The sequence below is a fragment of the Lepidochelys olivacea genome (genome assembly GCF_965140295.1).
Source record: "Lepidochelys olivacea isolate rLepOli2 genome assembly, chromosome: 5".
Lineage (NCBI taxonomy): Eukaryota > Metazoa > Chordata > Testudines > Cheloniidae > Lepidochelys > Lepidochelys olivacea.
This window is the reverse complement of record NC_140415.1, coordinates 102,758,220-102,777,723: the sequence shown is the minus strand read 5'-3', so window position 1 is coordinate 102,777,723 and position 19,504 is coordinate 102,758,220. Positions and strand designations below refer to the sequence as shown.

The window sequence follows — 19,504 nt, the reverse complement described above, 5'->3', positions numbered from 1 at the left end:
ATAGGCCACAGTTCCCAGCCGATGGGAGCTGCAGAGCCAGGGCTTGGGGCGTGGGCAGCATATGGAGCACCCTGGCTACCCCTACACGTGGAAGTTGGAATGGGGACAGGCAGGGAGCCTGCCTTAGCCCCACTGTGTCACTGACTGGCCTTTTAACGGCCGGGTTAGTGGTGCTGGCCAGAGCCGCCAGGGTCCCTTTTCGACCGGGCATTCTGATCAAAAACCGGACACCCTGCAACCCTAATTTCCCCTCTTGGTCCTCCCGGAAGAGACCATACAAAGGTCTTAAAAGGGGCAGAGCATCAACCTTCAAAAGGTCCTGCAAGCAAGTCATCAACCCCAGTCTGTACCCGTTTATCAATGTAATTGATTCAGGATTTTCTTTATCAGTGTAATTGATTCGGGATTTTCACAAGTAACTCATCAGCAGATACCCTAATTGGACTGGGAGTCAGGAGCCTAGAGCTCTGTTCCCTGCTCAACCTGCTCTGTGTGTGTGTGGAGCTGCTGCTATTGCTCCGCAGATGTGAGATGTGGCTGTAGTCACCAAAGGTTGTTCTCCATTTTGGAAGGCAGGGTTCTGTACTGCAGAACAGACGATGGCTGTGAAGCTTACAGCAGACCCTTGTTGCTGCATTATTGTTTAAAAGCTTAAATAAGTGGTAAAATACGTACTCTCTGTGCCTTAATAAGAACAGCACACTGTCTACCTTTTGGAATTCATCTCTGAGCGCCCCAGCTTCCGTATCTGTAAAATGGGGGAAATTATATTTGCCCTCCTTGTAAAGAGCTTTGAGATCTGTAGATGAAAAGCATTATATAAGAGATTTATGATTACTAATTGGACTTGAAGCATCCTATCTTAGATGATACCCAGTTGGCATCCTTTTCCTATTCTCTACATTCATACAAGTAGAGTGGTCAAAAATGGTAACTGTATTTGATGAAAAATGTTTTTAAAATGAAGAAAAAGTTTTTTATTTAATGTGCTTGTGAATTTTTTCATCTTTTTTTATTAGAAATTTTTAAATGTTTTAAAAATGTTTTGATGGGGGGGGAAGCCACTTTTTTCTTATTGTTTTTGCTTATTCCTCCTGGAAAAAGTAGGTGTGGGAGTACAGGGGTGGAAGTACACTGTCCTTCCTGGTCCTCCACCCCACACCCTGCTTTTTGCAGTGGGGACAAAAATGAAGTGTGACCAAAATAAAATTAAAAAACATGAACGCATGAATGTTTTTTGTTTTGTTTTTGAAACCCATTTTTCATCACACAAATATCACATGAAAAATGTTGACCAGCTTTACAAATAAATCCCCCTGTGTTTTAGAAATAAATACATGGCCTAAGTTCTTTTTTATTACACTCTTTAGCCAAATGCAGCATGTTGGAAACTTTGTCCCATAGATACATCAGGACGATCGCATTCATAACTGATTAGCAAAAGTATCTGATACTGTCTGTTTTATCAACCCTGGAAAGCTTTTGAATGTGGAATAGTTTTAATTAATTGTCAGCTATGCTGAAGAAGACCTACTGCTTCTTCAGCCAATGAATGCTACCACTAGCTTTTATAAAAGGAGCTCGATGAATATAAATAATGGGGTGTTAAAGTTCATAGACCTCAGGAGTAGTACGGTAGGTGCCAACAGCATGTTTAATTCTGTAAAAGAAACAAATGTGCTCTTGCCCTTCCAGTCACTAGACAGGTGCCTTTTACAGATAATATTCTAATCAAAATTTTACGTGCATCAAATAAAAGAAATCCAGTAAATCCGGGTAGCCATGTGAAGAAGTCTTAGGTCTGATTTCAGCCAGCCACTAAAGCACTTGCTTAAAGTTAAGCATGTGCGGGAGTGCTGTGTTGAAGGGGCATGTCTGAGGCACCAGTTGGCACCCTCTTACAGCTGTGTGGGACTGTTACCGAGTCTGACTCCGATTCTGCCCTTGGATAATCGCCTAGTCCTGTGTCTACTGATTTCTTATTAAGGACCTGGCCAGACTGCTGGGGTCATAGTCATCTCAGCGAGCTTGCAGGCTGATAGATATGGGTTAGCGAGGCTTGTGCTAACGCTGTATATATAGCTGTATAGACAGTGCTTTGAAGGTGCAGGTCAGGCTCTGAAGCCTGGGGAGGAGGCTCACTGCCACAGGTTATATAGACATACCCCAGTAGTCCCCAGCTGAGCAGGCAGGAAATTTTTCCCATTAACCCTTTAGTCACTAAGCCAGCAGGGGGTCTATACCACCCCATGACAGGGACCTTCTGTGCCTCATTTAAAAGGAGCTAATTGGGTACTGCATTTGGAAGGAGAGCATGTAGCTGTGTCTCTGTTTAAGGCCACCATAAAGTTCCACCCTAAGCACCTTCACTTGGCTGATAAAATCACTTAGAAGCACATAATCCATTGCAGTATCACTAATAAGGCCTTGTCTACACACTGAGTTGTGCTAGTTTAACTAAAGGTCTGTTTTAAAATCGGTTTAGTTAAACTGGCACTAACCCCTGTTTGCACCCTGATTTAAACTGATTTAACTTAATTTGTGAAGGAATTGACTTAAGATAAATCAACATGAGACAGGTTTTAAATTGATTTAAAAATATCTAATAGGGGGTTTGAACCAGTTTAGGTTAATTGGTTTTTAAACCAATTTTAGTTAAACCGATGCAGCTTTGCTTGTTAGACAAGGCTCTATTGGTGACTGCTTCACAGTGCCTAAAAATACTTGTCATTTACGGCACATCGCAATTTCCACCTTAAGTGACCTGGTCAGGAAACCAAATGGGTGTGCCTTTTTTGTTGCTTTGTTCTGATGTGTATAAAAAGGCAATAAATAAAACTGCTTGTTTTTTTTACTTAAAAATATTAAGAATTACGTAAGAACGGCCATACTGGGTCAGATCAAAGGTCCATCTAGCCCAATATCCTGTCTTCTGACAGTGGCCAATGCCAGGCCAATGAACAGAACAGGTAATCATCAAGTGATCCACCTCCAGTTGCCCATTCCCAGCTTCTGGCAAACAGAGGTGAGGGATTTTCAAGTCTTTCAGAATTTCAAGAATTTTGGTTTTGGAGTTTTTTGAAGGATTTTATTAGAGGTCTTATAATATGAATTGTGAGTTTATCAGCCCTTAGTGGAGAGAGAAGTGTTGAAACTTTGGCAGATTTTTCCTTTCAACTGTTTATAGAACATTGTGAGTTAGATAAGTGTGGTTGGGATTTTGGTTTTATTTAGCAAAAAATTATAATCCCCCTCTCAAATTGATTTTACGTGCTTGATATTATGATATCATCCTTCCAGTTCTCAAGTTGTCCATCGTATCTTCAAGAAAGACCAAAGTAGAAAAGACCTGAATTTCTAATATTTAAAAAAAAAAAAACTTTTTGGGACACAGGTGGCGAAAAATTTTCAGGCCATCCTTATATGACATAAAGAAGCAAAAAGAGCCACAAAACCCAGTATCTTTTCCTTTGCAGATGACCTTTAAATGCTTTTGCAAATCTAATCCTCACAAGAACCTTGTGAAGTAGGTAGGTAAGTATTACTGTGTTTTACCCATGAAGAAACAAGCAGCTAGGTTAAGTAATTTGCCCAAGACAATAGAAGGAGCCTCTGTCAAAGCAGGGTTAGAGGAGTCTGGATTTTGAGACTCAGATTACTAGGCCATGCACTGCTTGGTTAAATAATGCTGTACTTGGATTTATAGCCCACAAAACAGTAAAAGTACTTTACGGAGACAGGGCTGCAGAATCGAGCTTACAGGTAGTAGTATGGTACCATCTCTGGCAATCCAGCAGCCTTCTGAGAAGAGAATCGGTTCCACTACTGTCCTAGAAGGATCACGTGTTGTACAGAGTCCTAAAACCTCGGTAAAGTACATGGGGCCCTAGGATTAACAGTAAATATTCTGTTGGTCCTTGAAAATCAAGCAGGAATGTTGAATAGATTTTTAGCTCCAAGTGTTTGGCACTTGGTTGGAAAATGTAGAGTTCTAATCAGGGCAACCCAGAAATATGCAAGTTATGTGTTTAACCATTCTTGGGGTGGATTATTTTTGAACTTTACTTTCAAATAAAGACTTGCAAGTAATTCTGATTCAGCAAAGAGACTACAGAGAACAGTCAGCCTTAAGTTATCTAACCTATTTTCTTGCTGTACAATAGACACTGCTTTTTATTTGTCCAAGTAAAATTATAAATGTTCCTACCGGCTTGCAGTTTTGAAAGCCTGCTTTACATACTGAAGTTGAATAGATATTTAAAATAAGACAATTTGGGATAACATCTTTGTTAAATACAGAAGTATACCTAGTCCATTTTCATAGTGGCTGGGGCAGTGCTTTGGGCATGTCTCCAGATCTGTTGGAGCAGATTAAATTCCTAGTCAGAAAACTAGGTTTCAATCAAAGAACATTAGTCAATATATGAATGTGAACATATTCATAAGATCTGTGATGGTTAGCAGCAGCCAGGAGTTGTAAATGTTAAAAGACGTTTGAAGAGATCTTTTCTGTTAAGTAGGGTAATCAACCAGAAGGGAAAAATACTACATCAGTGTGTGGGCTGCAAATGGAACCAAAAGAGTTATTGGAAATACCTGCTTAATACTGAAGACAGAGTGGCTAGCAATGTTCTGCCTCCTTCAGGAACAATCTATGAATGAAATAGCCACCCCATTCATCCTAAAAAGAATCCAAAATATGCAACTTTTCCATTACAGATTGTCACTTCTGATTTATCTTCTATATCCATTTTATTTACAGTTTTTTCAATCATTCGTTCAGTTTTTACACAGTCAATGGTAAACATGTAGAACTGTGGCTGTTTATCATGGGATTTACGTAGACAAACGCAAGTAACTGAGGTTTCAGACAATATCTGAAAACGATAACCTTGTAATGAATACTTTTTGCCTAAAGAGATCTAAATGATTTCCTTTAGGAGCAGTGTCCTGTGTGAGGAAGAGAATAAACATAAACTTAAAAAAATCAAAACTCCAAGCTGCAGTAATAATTTCTATCTGCGAGCTGATCTGGAATTTGAAGTTATTTATCTATCATTTCCTGCATAAGTAAAAGACTCTCTCTTTAGACGCGAAATTTGTAAAGGTTGAAGGGGCTTAACATTTAAATTTCAGTAGATGGAAACAAAATAAGAGGAGAGAGCTTTGTGTGGTACGTTGATTCAGTTAGAAGCTGGATTGAAGGCTGTGGGGATTTCAAACAGGTGAAGCAATTAGTTTTTCATGGAAATGTTGTAAACTGATGCTTTAATTTAATTTATTCAGCTAAGATTTTTATTTTTTCATTTTGCTGGAATGAATGAATTGTTTCTTACCCAAAAATGATTATCAAGATTCATATTTATTTTTTAATATAAAAGTAGCTCTCATAGTTTCTAGCGTAAGCCACTGAGGTACACACAGAAAATAGAGACAGGATTAAAAGCTTACTCTAAGCTTGCTGGGAGTTAAAAGATGTAATGCAGCCACTATTTTTTCTTCCTGAATCTTGAGTACCTTGTGTGATGTTTTGGATAACAGGATGGCAGTACAGTTCCACTATTATGGCAAGTTCTAGTAGAGGAGAGTGGGGAGGGACACAAGGAGCGTTTGTCTCTTTCCCCATTTCTCCCCTTTGCAGTCTTCAAGAGGCTCTTATGTTCTTCCAGCATCCACCCAGGGCTTATGTAAAGGAAACTGATGGACTAAGGTCATCCGAGGCCAGTACTGAAAAAAAACAGACTTTTGTCTAAACACTTCATTTAGGACCACTATTCTTTCTTCTTTTAACCCAATGTCTGTTTGTTTTATAATTTGCTGGGATCGTAAGTGGACAATTACTGTTACAATCATCTATCCCGACCCAGAGGAGAAAGTACAACAAGCAGATGAACATAGTTCTTTCTCTTCTTCCCATCACGCACATCCTCTGAGATCAAAGATGAGTCATAATTAAGGTTGCTGTTCTCTATCCTGTGTTAACACTTTTGCAAACTGTGTGTGTGTGAGAGAGAGAGAGAAAAAAGATTGTCCTTGGGGGGAAAAGGAAGGCAAAGGTATTGCACCAGCTCTGACCTTTCAAATAATTAGGAAGGAATGGAAGAGGCATAAGATATTGGCTGTTTTTGGAAAAGAATTTTTCCCCTAGCATGGGACTCTTTACTGCTTTACTTCATGGGATGATAACAGCAGAAGAGTGAAATGGGTTAGTTTCTGGCCCACCTCTAGATGCAGGGCAAGCAGCTGGGCCTCACAAGGTTCTGTTCATCCCATGGAAACTGTATATCTTTTTAATGAGTTTTCTCAAATTTACTTTTTCTCTGTGCTGTGAGGGATAGAAAGGGGCATGTCAGCGAGGCATCATGTAGTGGCAGTGTTGATTCCAGATTGCTTATAGGTTGCTCCAGGGCTGGATATAGTCAGTCCAGGACCCCAGGCTCATAAGGCAAGGCAGGCTCTCTCCCCACCCCAATCCTTCAGTCCTGCTCGCTCACCATGGTCCCATCTTCACACAGGAGCCTGTGGCACTCTACCTCAAGGCAGCGCCCTGGAGCCTCCATATTCACCCATGTCATATCATTAATATATATGTCATACAACCCACTCCCAGGAGAGTGTTTGTTTAATCAGCAGGGGAGTTGTAATCGAGAGGTTTACAAAGCTGTAAGAGGGCTGCGCGTGCATCACAGAGTGGGGGATTGCTCACCTCTGTGACTCAGCAAAGTCCACCAGGACACATCTGGGCTGGTGTTTTCCAGGCACATGGACTGATGATATAAAATAGGAAACAGTGTCATCATGCTTTTACCTTTCTCCTCTCCCATGTAAGTTGGAAGCAACAAGAACGCTGCCCCAGGCTTAAAGGGGAAGCCTGTGTATTAAGAACTGTAACCTGCCTGCAACATCCAGGGGGGTGAGAAAACTGCTTGATCCAAATACTACCTAGTCTAATAAGGTTTAAGATTTAAACTGTGTGCTTACTTTTTATTTTCTTTGGTAACTATCTCTGGTCTTTTGTGCTTTCCACTTATAATCACTTAAAATCTCTCTTTCTGTAGTTAATACATTGTTTTATATTTTACCGAAAACAGTGTGTTTTGGTTGAAGTGCTTGGGAAATCTCAGCTCAGTTTACTAAGGCTGGTGTGTGTCCTCTCCACGCTGAGGGAGGGGCAGACTGGGTAATGAACTTACACTGGTCAGACTTCTGACCAGGGCAAGACAGTCTGTTCTGGGGGCGCAAGGCTGGGGGCTTGGGAGATTTGCTGGTGCCTTTCTCTGTGTGATTTGTGAGTGGTTTAGGGAACATTCACGCAATCTAGCTGGGTGTGGGGCTCCACATGCGGTTGGGCTAAGTGATAACAGCACCTAAGGGGTTTGCTGCTTGTCACTAGCAAAGCATTGTGAGAGACAGCCCAGGCTGGAGAGTTAAGACCCCAGTTCCAAGCTGTACCCCGGGGATCCCATCAAAGAGCCCCACTTGTAGTGGCAGGCAGATGGGTCCTCCATTCCCAAAGAGATAGATAGTGGGAGCAGTATGGGCTTTCTTGTCCCCTGCCTCACAAGAGTGGCAGCAGGGATCCACCGCCCCACAATGGTAGGAGCAAGTGCCACCGCCCCCCACCCAATACTTACCTCTGCAGCCAAAGTGTACCTGGTTGGGTTGGGAATGAGCCAGGCCTGCTGCACTCTCCCACTGCTATATGCAGTCCCCTGTTGGGGTGGTGTTGGCAGGGTCCACCAGAGCAGCGGGTTTCGAACTTAATACCCCTTAGTGTGTCATCTAAGCCTCAGGTGTAGACCTATAAAGCCTCTGCTTTAGTTGGCCCTGGGTTGCCCCCCAAGTTCAGTGGGCTGTTACATGATTTGGTTCAGACTTGCTTGAGGGACCATGCATGTGTTTGCCTTATTCATCAGTGCTAAGCCCTCTCACTGAAACAGAATATAGGGCTGTAAGGAGCATGGAGACTCTATTCAACTCCACCTTTCCAGATTTAGTGATCCTACGTGGACAAGGGCTGAAAGACCTGAGCAGCAGCAACAGAAAAGTAAATTGCTGGCTAAATTTCTCGTGAGTTCTGCATCCTGTTTGCCATACATTTTTACCAGACATTTAAAACATTTACTTTCTGAGTCTGTCTTTGAAGTTCCTACTCAAACAGAACTCCCATTGACTAAGGTTTGCCTGAGCAAGGACAATAGGGTAGAACCCTTTATTTGTATTTGATTCATCAGCTCTACTTTTTTTTCTTTTTGTGTATTTGTGTGTTTCTCCTTAGGAAAGCTCATATCCAACTTGTTGAAGTTTTTATGGGCTGGGTTAGGAAAGCCAGCTGCTGCCTCTCCTAGCTGTCTTTGCCTTGTTTGTGGCAGCTGTCCCCAGCAGAGAGGGACCAGTACAACTTAAGTCCTGGTTTGGGGAGGTCAAAAGTCGAAGAAAAGATGGAGGAGGTGATTGTTTTCCTTGGTTACTGTATTCTGAGATTTATTGTTGTTGGCTAATTAACTGCTGTTATATTTTTCTTTTCCAGATCTCTGGGTTTGAAGGGCTGCCACTCAAACAGCTCCTACTTGACTAGAGCACTAAGTGACAACTTCCTTGTGTATGTACTTTGTATTAATCAGAAATTAATTATTTTTATTTGAAGACCTGTGGGTTTTGGAGTTCTCTCCCCCACCCCTCTTTCTCTTTCTTTTGGTCAGTAAGTTGTTAATATAACATGGTTTACTTAAAACTGTTCTGACTGCTCTTGTTTTAACTTTTATTTCAGGAGCCAGCCATGAACAGAGGAGGGAAGACTTTCATGCTTCGTTTTATTACCATTTATGCTACTTTTATGCAGAAACCTCTTTTCAGAGCTTTTCCTTTTCTAAATAAATTCTATATTTAATTAAATTTCCGGTATGTGTTGTCTTTTGTTCCCTGTGTGAAAAGTTTTGCTTCAGTTTTTTCGATCAGATCCAAAAGCTGCTGAGCTTTCAGGCCTGCTTGCGTTTTCCTACCACATGTCCAATATAAAAAATGTTCAGATCCACAGACGCACACCCTGTCCTGCTCCAGGGGTACTAGCTAGAATATTGGTAACATGCATAGTCCTCAGCAGCCTCTAGCTAGTGGTTTCTTAGACCATCCCTCTGCCCTGCAAATTTTTGTGACTTCATCCTGGGATGGATACCTCCTAGCACAAGGTTATTCCTTCCCCAATTATCCCTACTGTTCTCATTATTGGCTGAGGCTACTCTAGGTGGACTCTGAAGATTAACTCCCCTTTGCCCAGCTTTTCTGCAACACAAAGAAACTCCTCCAACAGATTCAGCCATAACTCATGGCCACTTGAACAGGCCTGTCAGGGATTCGCCACAGGGCAACAGTGTTATGACCACCCACGTGCTCCTCAATAATCAGTTCAGATACTGAGACTCATCTCTCAAGGCTCCCGAAAGTTTAACAAAGATGGAGAATTTCATACCATGTAATATAACCTAATAATTTAACACATGCATTCCATTACTAGCTCCGCCATCATATTCTGCTGTTTTGCATTAACATAACATTTTTCTTAATGTAAATAATCAACTGTAGCTGAGACTGTTGGGTCAGCTAATAAATAGCTAACTTTATAAGAGGCACCATTCCCCTTCACCACTCCAAGCAAAATCTATCACTGAGTTCTTGTTGTGAACATGCTATTTTGCTCTCTGTGGATTAGTAGTTTTCATATTTTGCTCCATTTTTCTTTTTTTCTTTTCTAGAATACAGCACATTTTCAAATGCACTGAAGAGGTGCCGGAATCAGAAGAAGGAACACTCCGTTTTCAATCAGCGAACAGAAGAGGCATCTGCTGCTCAGTATTTTCAGGTAACAAAGCCATCTAATGCCAGTTTTGTGGAAGCTAAGTTATAGATGTTTCCCCGTTTTTCTGACCTTAGTCACCGGACCAGGTAGAAAGTTAGCTCAGGATTCTGCAGCAAAGGGTCAGGCCCTTGTTACTGTTGAATACAGGTAGTTTGGTAGAAGATGGGCTTTATCTTTTTCTATTTTTCCATTCCTCCTTTCCTTTTAGTTCTATGGCTGTCTATCTCAACAACAGAATATGATGCAGGATTTTGTGAGGACGGCCACATATCACAGAGCTATTCTACAGAACCACATAGATTTTAAAGACAAGGTAAGCTCTGTTGGATCCAAACATAATTGTGTCCGGAAGAATAACATTGATTGAACTCTCCTGTCTGATCTTTCCTAGAACTTTGTGCATGAGTGTACTGATATGCAACTCATATGTTTACAAAAATAGGTGTCAAGTATATGGATGCCTAGGCAATATGGTGATGGGTCACATTAAAGGTACCTTAGGATAGATTGAATCTAAACCCTGGATCCAAACATTAGATCAGAATTTCACAGCTGGCCCCTGCAGACTAACCAGAAACCCAAATCTGAACACTCCTAAAATCTTTCTCTAACAGTGCCCAGATGCTTCACAGGAAGGTGCAAAAAAGTTTGCATTAGGCAGGTTTGGGGCAATCTGCCCTCCTTCTCCCCCTACCCCCCCCCCCAAAAAAACCCCCCAAATAAAAAAGATTAGGTCTCCTCCTACTTGCTAATAGTTAAGAGATTGGCTTAAATCGTGAAGTATGAGGTTGAATATCCCTTCCAAAAATGTATATCCTATCATACCTCTGGATATTCATAGAATTGGAACGAACCTCGAATGGTCATCTAGTCCAGTCCCCTGCACTCCAGGCAGGACTAAGTATTATCTAGACCATCCCTGACAGGTGTTTGTCTAACCTGCTCTTAAAAATCCCCAATTATGGAGATTCCACAACCTCTGTAGGCAATTTATTCCACTGTTTAACCATCGTATCCATATACATGGTCAATCCCTTTTTGAATCTTGCTAAATTTTTATCCCTAAAGACAACATCTTGTGGCAATGAGTTCCACAGTTTACGTACACATTGTGTGAAAAAAGTGTTTCCTTTGATCAGTTTTGAATTTGCCATCTTTTAGTTTATTGAATGTCCCTGCTGCAAATTGGGTAGAAGTCTTCACTGAGCAATCTGCGGGGATGCCCAGTCCCCTTTCTTGAATTGATATCATTAATTTAGAACCCTGTAAGGTGTATCTGAATAGATAAAATGTTTTCACACCAAAGTCGCATTACTCTGTTTCAGTGTTGAACTTAATTTGCCACATTGCGCAGTCACACCTGGCTTTGGTTAGGTCCATCTGCAGTTCCTCTCTGTCCTTGACTAATCTAAATAACTGTGTAATCTGCAGAATTTGCTGTCTCACTATTCATCCCTCTTCCAGATCATTAATCAATATGTTAAGCAGCATAGGATCCAGTATGGAACACTGCTATAACCAAAAATGCAATCTGAAAGCAACAGTTTACCAATCTGCTAAAAGTTTTCCAGGTCTGTAAATGGCTAAGACTGTGCGCTGCACCTGTAATGTCTTCCCCCAACTCCTGCTTTCTGTGTGCACTTATCTGCTTTTTAAGACAACAGCAAAAAACAAGGCTGATGTCAACTCAGGGCCATCTAAAATTGACACCACCCCAAAACAAGACTTTTAATACAATCTAAATTAAGCAAGAAATTTCCCCTTCATAAAACATAAGTCAAAATAAAGAAAATAGTTAAAATAAAGTTTCTCTTCACTTTTTAAAGTTTCTGATGTTCTGAGTTTTTCTTCTTTGTATGTGTTTAGTAAAAGGTTAAGATGCATTTTATGATGCCTGTTTGCAATGGGAATAGGTCAGTCATACCTTTATGCAAACCTCAAACCATACTTAACTGTTTAATTTTGTAAAAGTAAAACAAAGGGGTTTAAGAAACCTTAACCCCTTTTATGCCTGAGACAATCCTCCCTCAACAATACCAGCGAGCTAGGAGCATGGGAGGGCTTGCCCAGTTTGCCTGGAACACCAGTGCCTGGCCCATAAGAGTGTGAATGGTATTGGATTGTTGATTTGTTACATCATCAACTGATTAATTTTCTTACCAGAACAGGTAGAAATCTGGTATTACAGGGTCTGTAACTAGTAGAACAGCAGTGGATTGGGAACACTCCTTGTCCTTTGGCTCCCTACTGATGAGAACCCCAATAAGAGTTTTTGCTTTTTATAGTGAAAAGGTAGAAAATGGACAGCAGAACCCAGTTGTGCACATTTCTTTCATGCTGAATTAAGGAGGAGGAAGTGTGTAGGCTGTGTATATTTTGTACCTGTTGGCCCCTTTAGCAGCTATTGCTGTTGTACAGCTGCTTGCGTTCTCTCTTGGGGTATTTATTTTTCCAACTGTTGGAACTGCCTTGGCCTCTGTTCAGCATACCTAATAGTAAAGCTGTTACAAACTTGATGCTGCCGGCCACCCACCTAGAGAATGGTCTCCCTATTCCCTGTCCTGTGAAATGAGAAGTTTCAGAACAAATGTGGTAGAAAAATTGGATAGGATATTTTGTGAGAAAACTCTTTCCCACGAGAATCTGAGAATTTCAGTGCTGCTTAGGTTTGGGCTAGCCAGGGCAGAAACACTGCACCAGTGTTTACTGTGAAAGCCAGAAAGCATAGAGGCATCTGAAAGACTGAAATATATAAGAAGCGTGATGGGGGGAGGGAGTAAGATGAGGATAAAAGAGCACAGTAATTTTCAGATCTTCAAAAAGAGTTTGATTCAGTTGTTACTTGTTTCCTAGCCAGTTTGGCCATTCAGTTGATTTTCACATTGCTGTCACTTTCCTCCTTTGATGTAAGGAAGTCAAATTACATGAAGTGAAAGGCATTTATGATGGAGAAGCATGGGGGAGGGATAGCTCAGTGGTTTGAGCATTGGCCTGCTAATCCCAGGGTTGTGAGTTCAATCCTTAAGGGGGCTATTTAGGGATCTGGGGCAGAAATTGGGGATTGGTCCTGCTTTGAGCAGGGGGTTGGACTAGATGACCTCCTGAGGTCCCTTCCAACCCTGAGATTCTATGAATACCTTCACATTTCAATTATTTTTTGGAAAAATTTATCTTGTGAAGGAATGAAGCGGTTGGTCTGAGGTGTGGTGGTAAAAACTGATTCTGGACCCCTTGATAACGTTCTTGGCGGTATTTTCAATACACATTCTGTTTGTAATTTGAGTAATAGATGAGCTACTTCAGAACCAACTGTGGCTAGTGCTTGTACCAACCATTTGTGTTTTTAAGGAAGCCTAAAGAATATGGAGACAATTTTTAAAAAGTAATGAATGCTCGATAATAAAGTTAGAAAACATTGCTTGGATTGTCCTCTACTCTACTTAAAATTGTCCTCTTCTCCATAACAACCTTTTAAGTGTTGTCTCTAGAGTACTTTCACTAGTGTTGCCTCAAACTTTTTAATCATACATTTTTTTCTATTCTTGTCTGGTCTCCCTCACTATTTGGCATTAGGAAATAATTTTGATTTTGAATAATGTTGCTTTTGAAAATTTTACCCTGGACTTCAAATGTTGAAATGCCACTAACATGGCGCCTTGCAAGTCAAAATGTCTTCTTGTGGTTTAACTAGAAGTAATGACCTAAAACAAAAAAATACAATATTTTTAAATAAATGGTAAGTGTAAAGTTAGAAATAATTTCCTAATTCTCTTTTGAAAATGGGATTTAGGCTCCTAAGTCACTTGGCACGTTTGAAAATGTTGCCCATAAGTGTAATTAAAAAAAAAATTGAGTAGTTTATGTACTACACCTGCCCTAAGTCTCCCCAGCCAATTTTTGTGACTTTTAAAGTCACATTTTTCTTGTATTTTAAAAAGTCCCCTCCACACCCTCCTTTGCTGTATGAAAGACTCACACAAACAAGGGGGAACTGACCTGATTCTACAGGGGAGCAGACTATATAAAAAGTGCTCTCAAAGACATTCAGTAAACAGAGAGAGAAATTAGAAAGAGAAAACGAATCTTTCAGTCAGATAATAATTAGATGTTACAAGTAACAACAGTATGGTAGAAATAGTTAGACCATATTGTGATTGATTTTTTTAAATTGATGGTGTCCCTTTCAGGAATAAGGCCCTTATTCTAGAGCCTTGCAACCTGACCCAAACCCAATGGGTCCAGACTACAGTGTCAGGTTCAGGTGAGGTGGAATAACAACTGGATGCCCTCAGGGTGCTCTCCCCCTGCTGCTGGTGGGGCCGGAATGGCAATGGCTGCAAGCCCCGTTCCTGCTGGCTGTCTTAGCGCTTCTTATTTCACAGCACAGCAGAGGGCAATGGATGACAGGAATGGGTCATGCAGCCGCTGCCAACCCCATGGGCAGGAAGCTGTGGCAGTGCTGATTAAGGGATGGGGGGAAAGGTAGAGATCGGGTTGGGTCCTGGTCAGGCCTAAAAATTAGGCCTGAGCAGACCTCTGTTTTGCAAATGCTTAAGCATGTGTATATCTTTCCACCTGTGGATAGTCCCACTAAATTCAATGTGGAAAATTACTCACCTTTGTGAGAGTTTGCAGGATCATGACCTCGCTCTAATTAGATGGGTACAGCACAAATCCTCCCTGAAATGTTGATTTTTCACAATTATTTAAGTAGCCACACATCTGCTTCAGACTAGTTCTTGAAACTCCCACAAATTACTGTCCTTATTTATTTACTTATACATAGATATAAATATGTGAGAGCAAATACATATATAGAGTAAACTCACTAACAGCCAGTCCTAAAACTAGACACTTATATTGAGAATATTTGACTTCTTATTGGGAAAAAAATGCTAATTCCATGTATTGAAAATCCACTGTGGTCACTAAGACAATGCACTGTGAAAATCTCTACACAGCAACTAGATGCCTGCAGCAGGCCTGTGCCAGCCGATGTGGGTTCATGGGGCTTAGGCTGTGGGGCTGTTTCATTGAAGTGTAGACTTCTGGGCTCAGGCTGGAGCATGAGCTGCAGGGCCCTGCGAGCTGGGGTGGGTCTCCAAGCTTGGGCTGTAGCCTGAGCCCGGATGTCTACACTGGAATGAAAAAGCCCCACAGCCCAAGCCCCACAAGCCTGAGTCAGCTGACATGGGCCAGCTGTGGATTTTCTTTGCAGTGTAGACATACCCACTGAGGGCTGGGTTCTGATGCTCTTACAATGGATAGTGCCTGTCATGACATTGCTGGCCCCTTAAAGGGAGTCTGGGCCTAGGCTACCTGTGAAGAGTTAATTTAATGAGCCCATCTAGGTAGTTAATTGGATAATGAACACTTGGGCCTGATAAAAAACTATTAGGGTTTGCTTACAGGAGGTACTCATAGAGAAAGAAACTTTCCAAAGGGAGAGACGCTCCCAGGATTGAGAACCACAGGCCCCAAGGAGGAAGGCTGTGTAACCTCCGAGCCCAAGGAAAGAGACTTTAGTTTAAGCTTATTTTGGATTTAATAAAGTAGAACCCCTTCAGGGGAATCTTGTCTTATATCCATTTGAGGACTGTGTGGAATTCTTAAAAGGCCCTGAAAGAAAGGAAACCAAGGTAGGTATGCCTGCAACACCACATTATCTCAGCAGGGGGCACCTCCATGCCCTATAGCAGTACCTTACTCCACAAAGTCAGATGGACCATATGAGAAGTAAGGTGTGTTACTGGATGTGAGGAAGGGGCTCAGAATCTGGCCCTAAGTAGAAAGCCGCATTTCTCCATCCCATTAGTAATGTTTAACCATGGCCATTGGTTCTTCCCTCTCCTCTCGACATATACAAAAAGGAAAGGTTATGATCAGCAGTGTTCCCCAGTAGGTTTTGAGAAATCTTCTACCAACAAATCCTTCCTTCGGCCCTGTGGTTAAACAGAAACTTGTGCTTGATTGTCATTGGCTCCCTGCCTCTACCTTTTCTTTATTCCCCTTTGCCCAATATTTGCAGTAATTTGCTGTTTTGAAGTTAGCTCCTCTGGGCATGGAGGTGTGGTCTAATACTCACCAAAGCACAGAAACAAAACTGGCTCTGTGACAGCCTGTTGTCTGTGAAATAAAAAATGAACTTAATAAAATCTTGCACTAGGAAAAGAAAATAATATTAGAGGCAAAGTTTTGGCCCCAAGGCCTAATTTGAAGCTATGTAAAATAAAAGAAACAATGTTAGTTGCCTTAGTATTTCCTGTATCTGTGAAACAGAGATTCAGACTGGCTACAATATGCACTGGCGGTTGGATTGCTTTCATTAGTACGTAGCCTAGGTTTCACATAAAGTATGTTTTTTAAAAGTGAAGTATGCTTTCAGCCCTGACAGATTTTCTTGCCAATACTACTTCTCTTTCTTTTTATGTATTCACAAAAATATCTTATTTTTCAAGGCTGCTACGCAAATTGCATTATTGGGAGGTTTTGAGCTTATTGGTAGATTGAGCTGCAGCATTTACTAGAGGAAGGGCCATTGGGGCAGTTTTTGGAGCCAGTTTAATTTAAGGCCAGGGCTCAGGTTTGAGGTTAAGTCAGGAGCATGATCTGATTTCTGAATAGATAGCACTGAAGTCTTACGAGGTTTTGTTCCCAAATGGCAAAAATCACAAAGTTAAATGTTCTTGTGAGATTTCCACTATCTTGGGCCAAATCTCATGAGCATTTCAGCCAGATTTGAATTGCAGAATAAGGCTTCTTGTTTTGTATCCAGCCCAGAAACAAAACCAGAGGGGGCAGGTTCAGATCTGGAGATTCATTTCTGAATTACTTCTCTTTCACTCACACTCTCACTCACTGGTTAGGCTACTCATCTTAATCGTTCTGCCACTAACTACCAATATCTATCTATGCACTTTTGAATCTCTTTAACCATGAGATCTTGAGTGACTTGCTACACTCTTTATGCAGCTTAGGGTATGTCTACACTACGAAATTAGGTCGAATTTATAGAAGTCGGTTTTTTTGAAATCGGTTTTATATATTCGAGTGTGTGTGTCCCCACAGAAAATGCTCTAAGTACATTAAGTGCATTAACTCGGCGGAGCGCTTCCACAGTACCGAGGCAAGCGTCGACTTCTGGAGCGTTGCACTGTGGGTAGCTATCCCACAGTTCCCGCAGTCTCCGCTGCCCATTGGAATTCTGGGTTGATATCCCAATGCCTGATGGGGCTAAAACATTGTCGCGGGTGGTTCTGGGTACATATCGTCAGGACCCCGTTCCCACCCTCCCTCCCCCCATGAAAGCAAGGGCAGACAATCATTTCGCGCCTTTTTTGTCTGCTGCCAGCCAAAGATGTAAAGGATAGATGGAGTGGGTCAGAACAAGAAATAGACCAGATTTGTTTTGTACTCATTTTCCTCCTCCCCTGTCTAGATCACACTGCAGTCAGTCACAGAGAAGGCGCAGCGAGGTTAATCTAGCCATGTATCAATCAGAGGCCAGGCTAACCTCCTTGTTCCAATAACAACGATAACTTTGGTGCACCATTTCTTATTGGAACCCTCCGTGCAGTCCTGCCTGAAATACTCCTTGATGTACAGGCACACCCTTTGTTGATTTTAGCTCCCTGAAGCCAACCCTGTAAGCCGTGTCGTCAGTCGCCCCTCCCTCCGTCAGAGCAACGGCAGACAATCGTTCCGCGCCTTTTTTCTGTGCGGACGCCATACCAAGGCAAGCATGGAGGCCGCTGAGCTCATTTTCGCAATTAGGAGCACATCAACCACCACACGCATTATCCAGCAGTATATGCAGCACCAGAACATGGCAACGCGATACCGGGCGAGGAGGGGACGTCAGCGCGGTCCCGTGAGTGATCAGGACATGGACACAGATTTCTCTGAAAGCATGGGCCCTGCCAATGCATGCATCATGGTGCTAATGGGGCAGGTTCATGCTGTGGAACGCCGATTCTGGGCTCGGGAAACAAGCACAGACTGGTGGGACCGCATAGTGTTGCAGGTCTGGGACGATTCCCAGTGGCTGCGAAACTTTCGCATGCGTAAGGGCACTTTCATGGAACTTTGTGACTTGCTTTCCCCTGCCCTGAAGCGCATGAATACCAGGATGAGAGCAGCCCTCACAGTTGAGAAGCGAGTGGCGATAGCCCTGTGGAAGCTTGCAACGCCAGACAGCTACCGGTCAGTTGGGAATCAATTTGGAGTGGGCAAATCTACTGTGGGGGCTGCTGTGATGCAAGTAGCTCACGCAATCAAAGATCTGCTGATATCAAGGGTAGTGACCCTGGGAAATGTGCAGGTCATAGTGGATGGCTTTGCTGCAATGGGATTCCCTAACTGTGGTGGGGCCATAGACGGAACCCATATCCCTATCTTGGCACCAGAGCACCAAGCCGGCGAGTACATAAACCACAAGGTGTACTTTTCGATAGTGCTGCAAGCTCTGGTGGATCACAAGGGACGTTTCACCAACATCAACGTGGGATGGCCGGGAAAGGTGCATGACGCTCGCATCTTCAGGAACTCTGGTCTGTTTCAAAAGCTGCAGGAAGGGACTTTCTTCCCAGACCAGAAAATAACTGTTGGGGATGTTGAAATGCCTATATGTATCCTTGGGGACCCAGCCTACCCCTTAATGCCATGGCTCATGAAGCCGTCAACAGGCACCCTGGACAGTGGTCAGGAGCTGTTCAACTACAGGCTGAGCAAGTGCAGAATGGTGGTAGAATGTGCATTTGGACGTTTAAAGGCGCGCTGGCGCAGTTTACTGACTCGCTTAGACCTCAGCGAAACCAATATTCCCACTGTTATTACTGCTTGCTGTGTGCTCCACAATATCTGTGAGAGTAAGGGGGAGACGTTTATGGTGGGGTGGGAGATTGAGGCAAATCGCCTGGCTGCTGGTTACGCGCAGCCAGACACCAGGGCGGTTAGAAGAGCTCAGGAGGGCGCGGTACGCATCAGAGAAGCTTTGAAAACCAGTTTCATGACTGGCCAGGCTACAGTGTGAAAGTTCTGTTTGTTTCTCCTTGATGAAACCCCCCGCCCCTTGGTTCACTCTACTTCCCTGTAAGCTAACCACCCTCCCCTCCTCCCTTTAATCACCGCTTGCAGAGGCAATAAAGTCATTGCTGCTTCACAGTCATGCATTCGTTATTCATTCATCACACAAATAGGGAGATGACTACCAAGGTATCCCAGGAGGGGTGGTGGAGGAGGGAAGGAAAATGCCACACAGCACTTTAAGCACAGCACTTTAAAAGTTTACAACTTTAAAATTTATTGAATGACAGCCTTCTTTTTTTTGGGCAATCCTCTGTGGTGGAGTGGCTGGTTGGCCGGAGGCCCCCCCACCGCGTTCTTGGGCGTCTGGGTGTGGAGGCTATGGAACTTGGGGAGGAGGGCGGTTGGTTACAGAGGGGCAGCAGTGGCAGTCTGTGCTCCAGCTGCCTTTGCTGCAGCTCAACCATACACTGGAGCATTCTGGTTTGGTCCTGCAGCAGCCTCAGCATTGAATCCTGCCTCCTCTCATCACGCTGCCGCCACATTTGAGCTTCAGCCCTGTCTTCAGCCCGCCACTTACTCTCTTCAGCCCGCCACCTCTCCTCCTGGTCATTTTGTGCTTTC

General features: G+C 42.7%; 1 protein-coding gene and 1 long non-coding RNA gene across 2 annotated transcripts in view; both read left to right on the top strand.

The window, feature by feature from the left end:
- LOC311521029 (histone-arginine methyltransferase CARM1-like) overlaps positions 1-19,504 on the top strand; it is a gene marked incomplete at its 3' end in the record, with an annotated part of 143,550 nt that overhangs the window by 65,455 nt on the left and 58,591 nt on the right. Inside the window, 2 exon segments of the mRNA XM_084629101.1 lie at positions 9,753-9,859; positions 10,065-10,169. Coding sequence (XP_084485227.1) covers positions 9,753-9,859; positions 10,065-10,169 — 212 coding nt within the window.
- LOC311521030 lies at positions 8,301-8,858 on the top strand. The gene is made up of 3 exons (XR_014711762.1): positions 8,301-8,450; positions 8,531-8,602; positions 8,771-8,858. It is a non-coding gene; the product is annotated as an uncharacterized lncRNA (long non-coding RNA).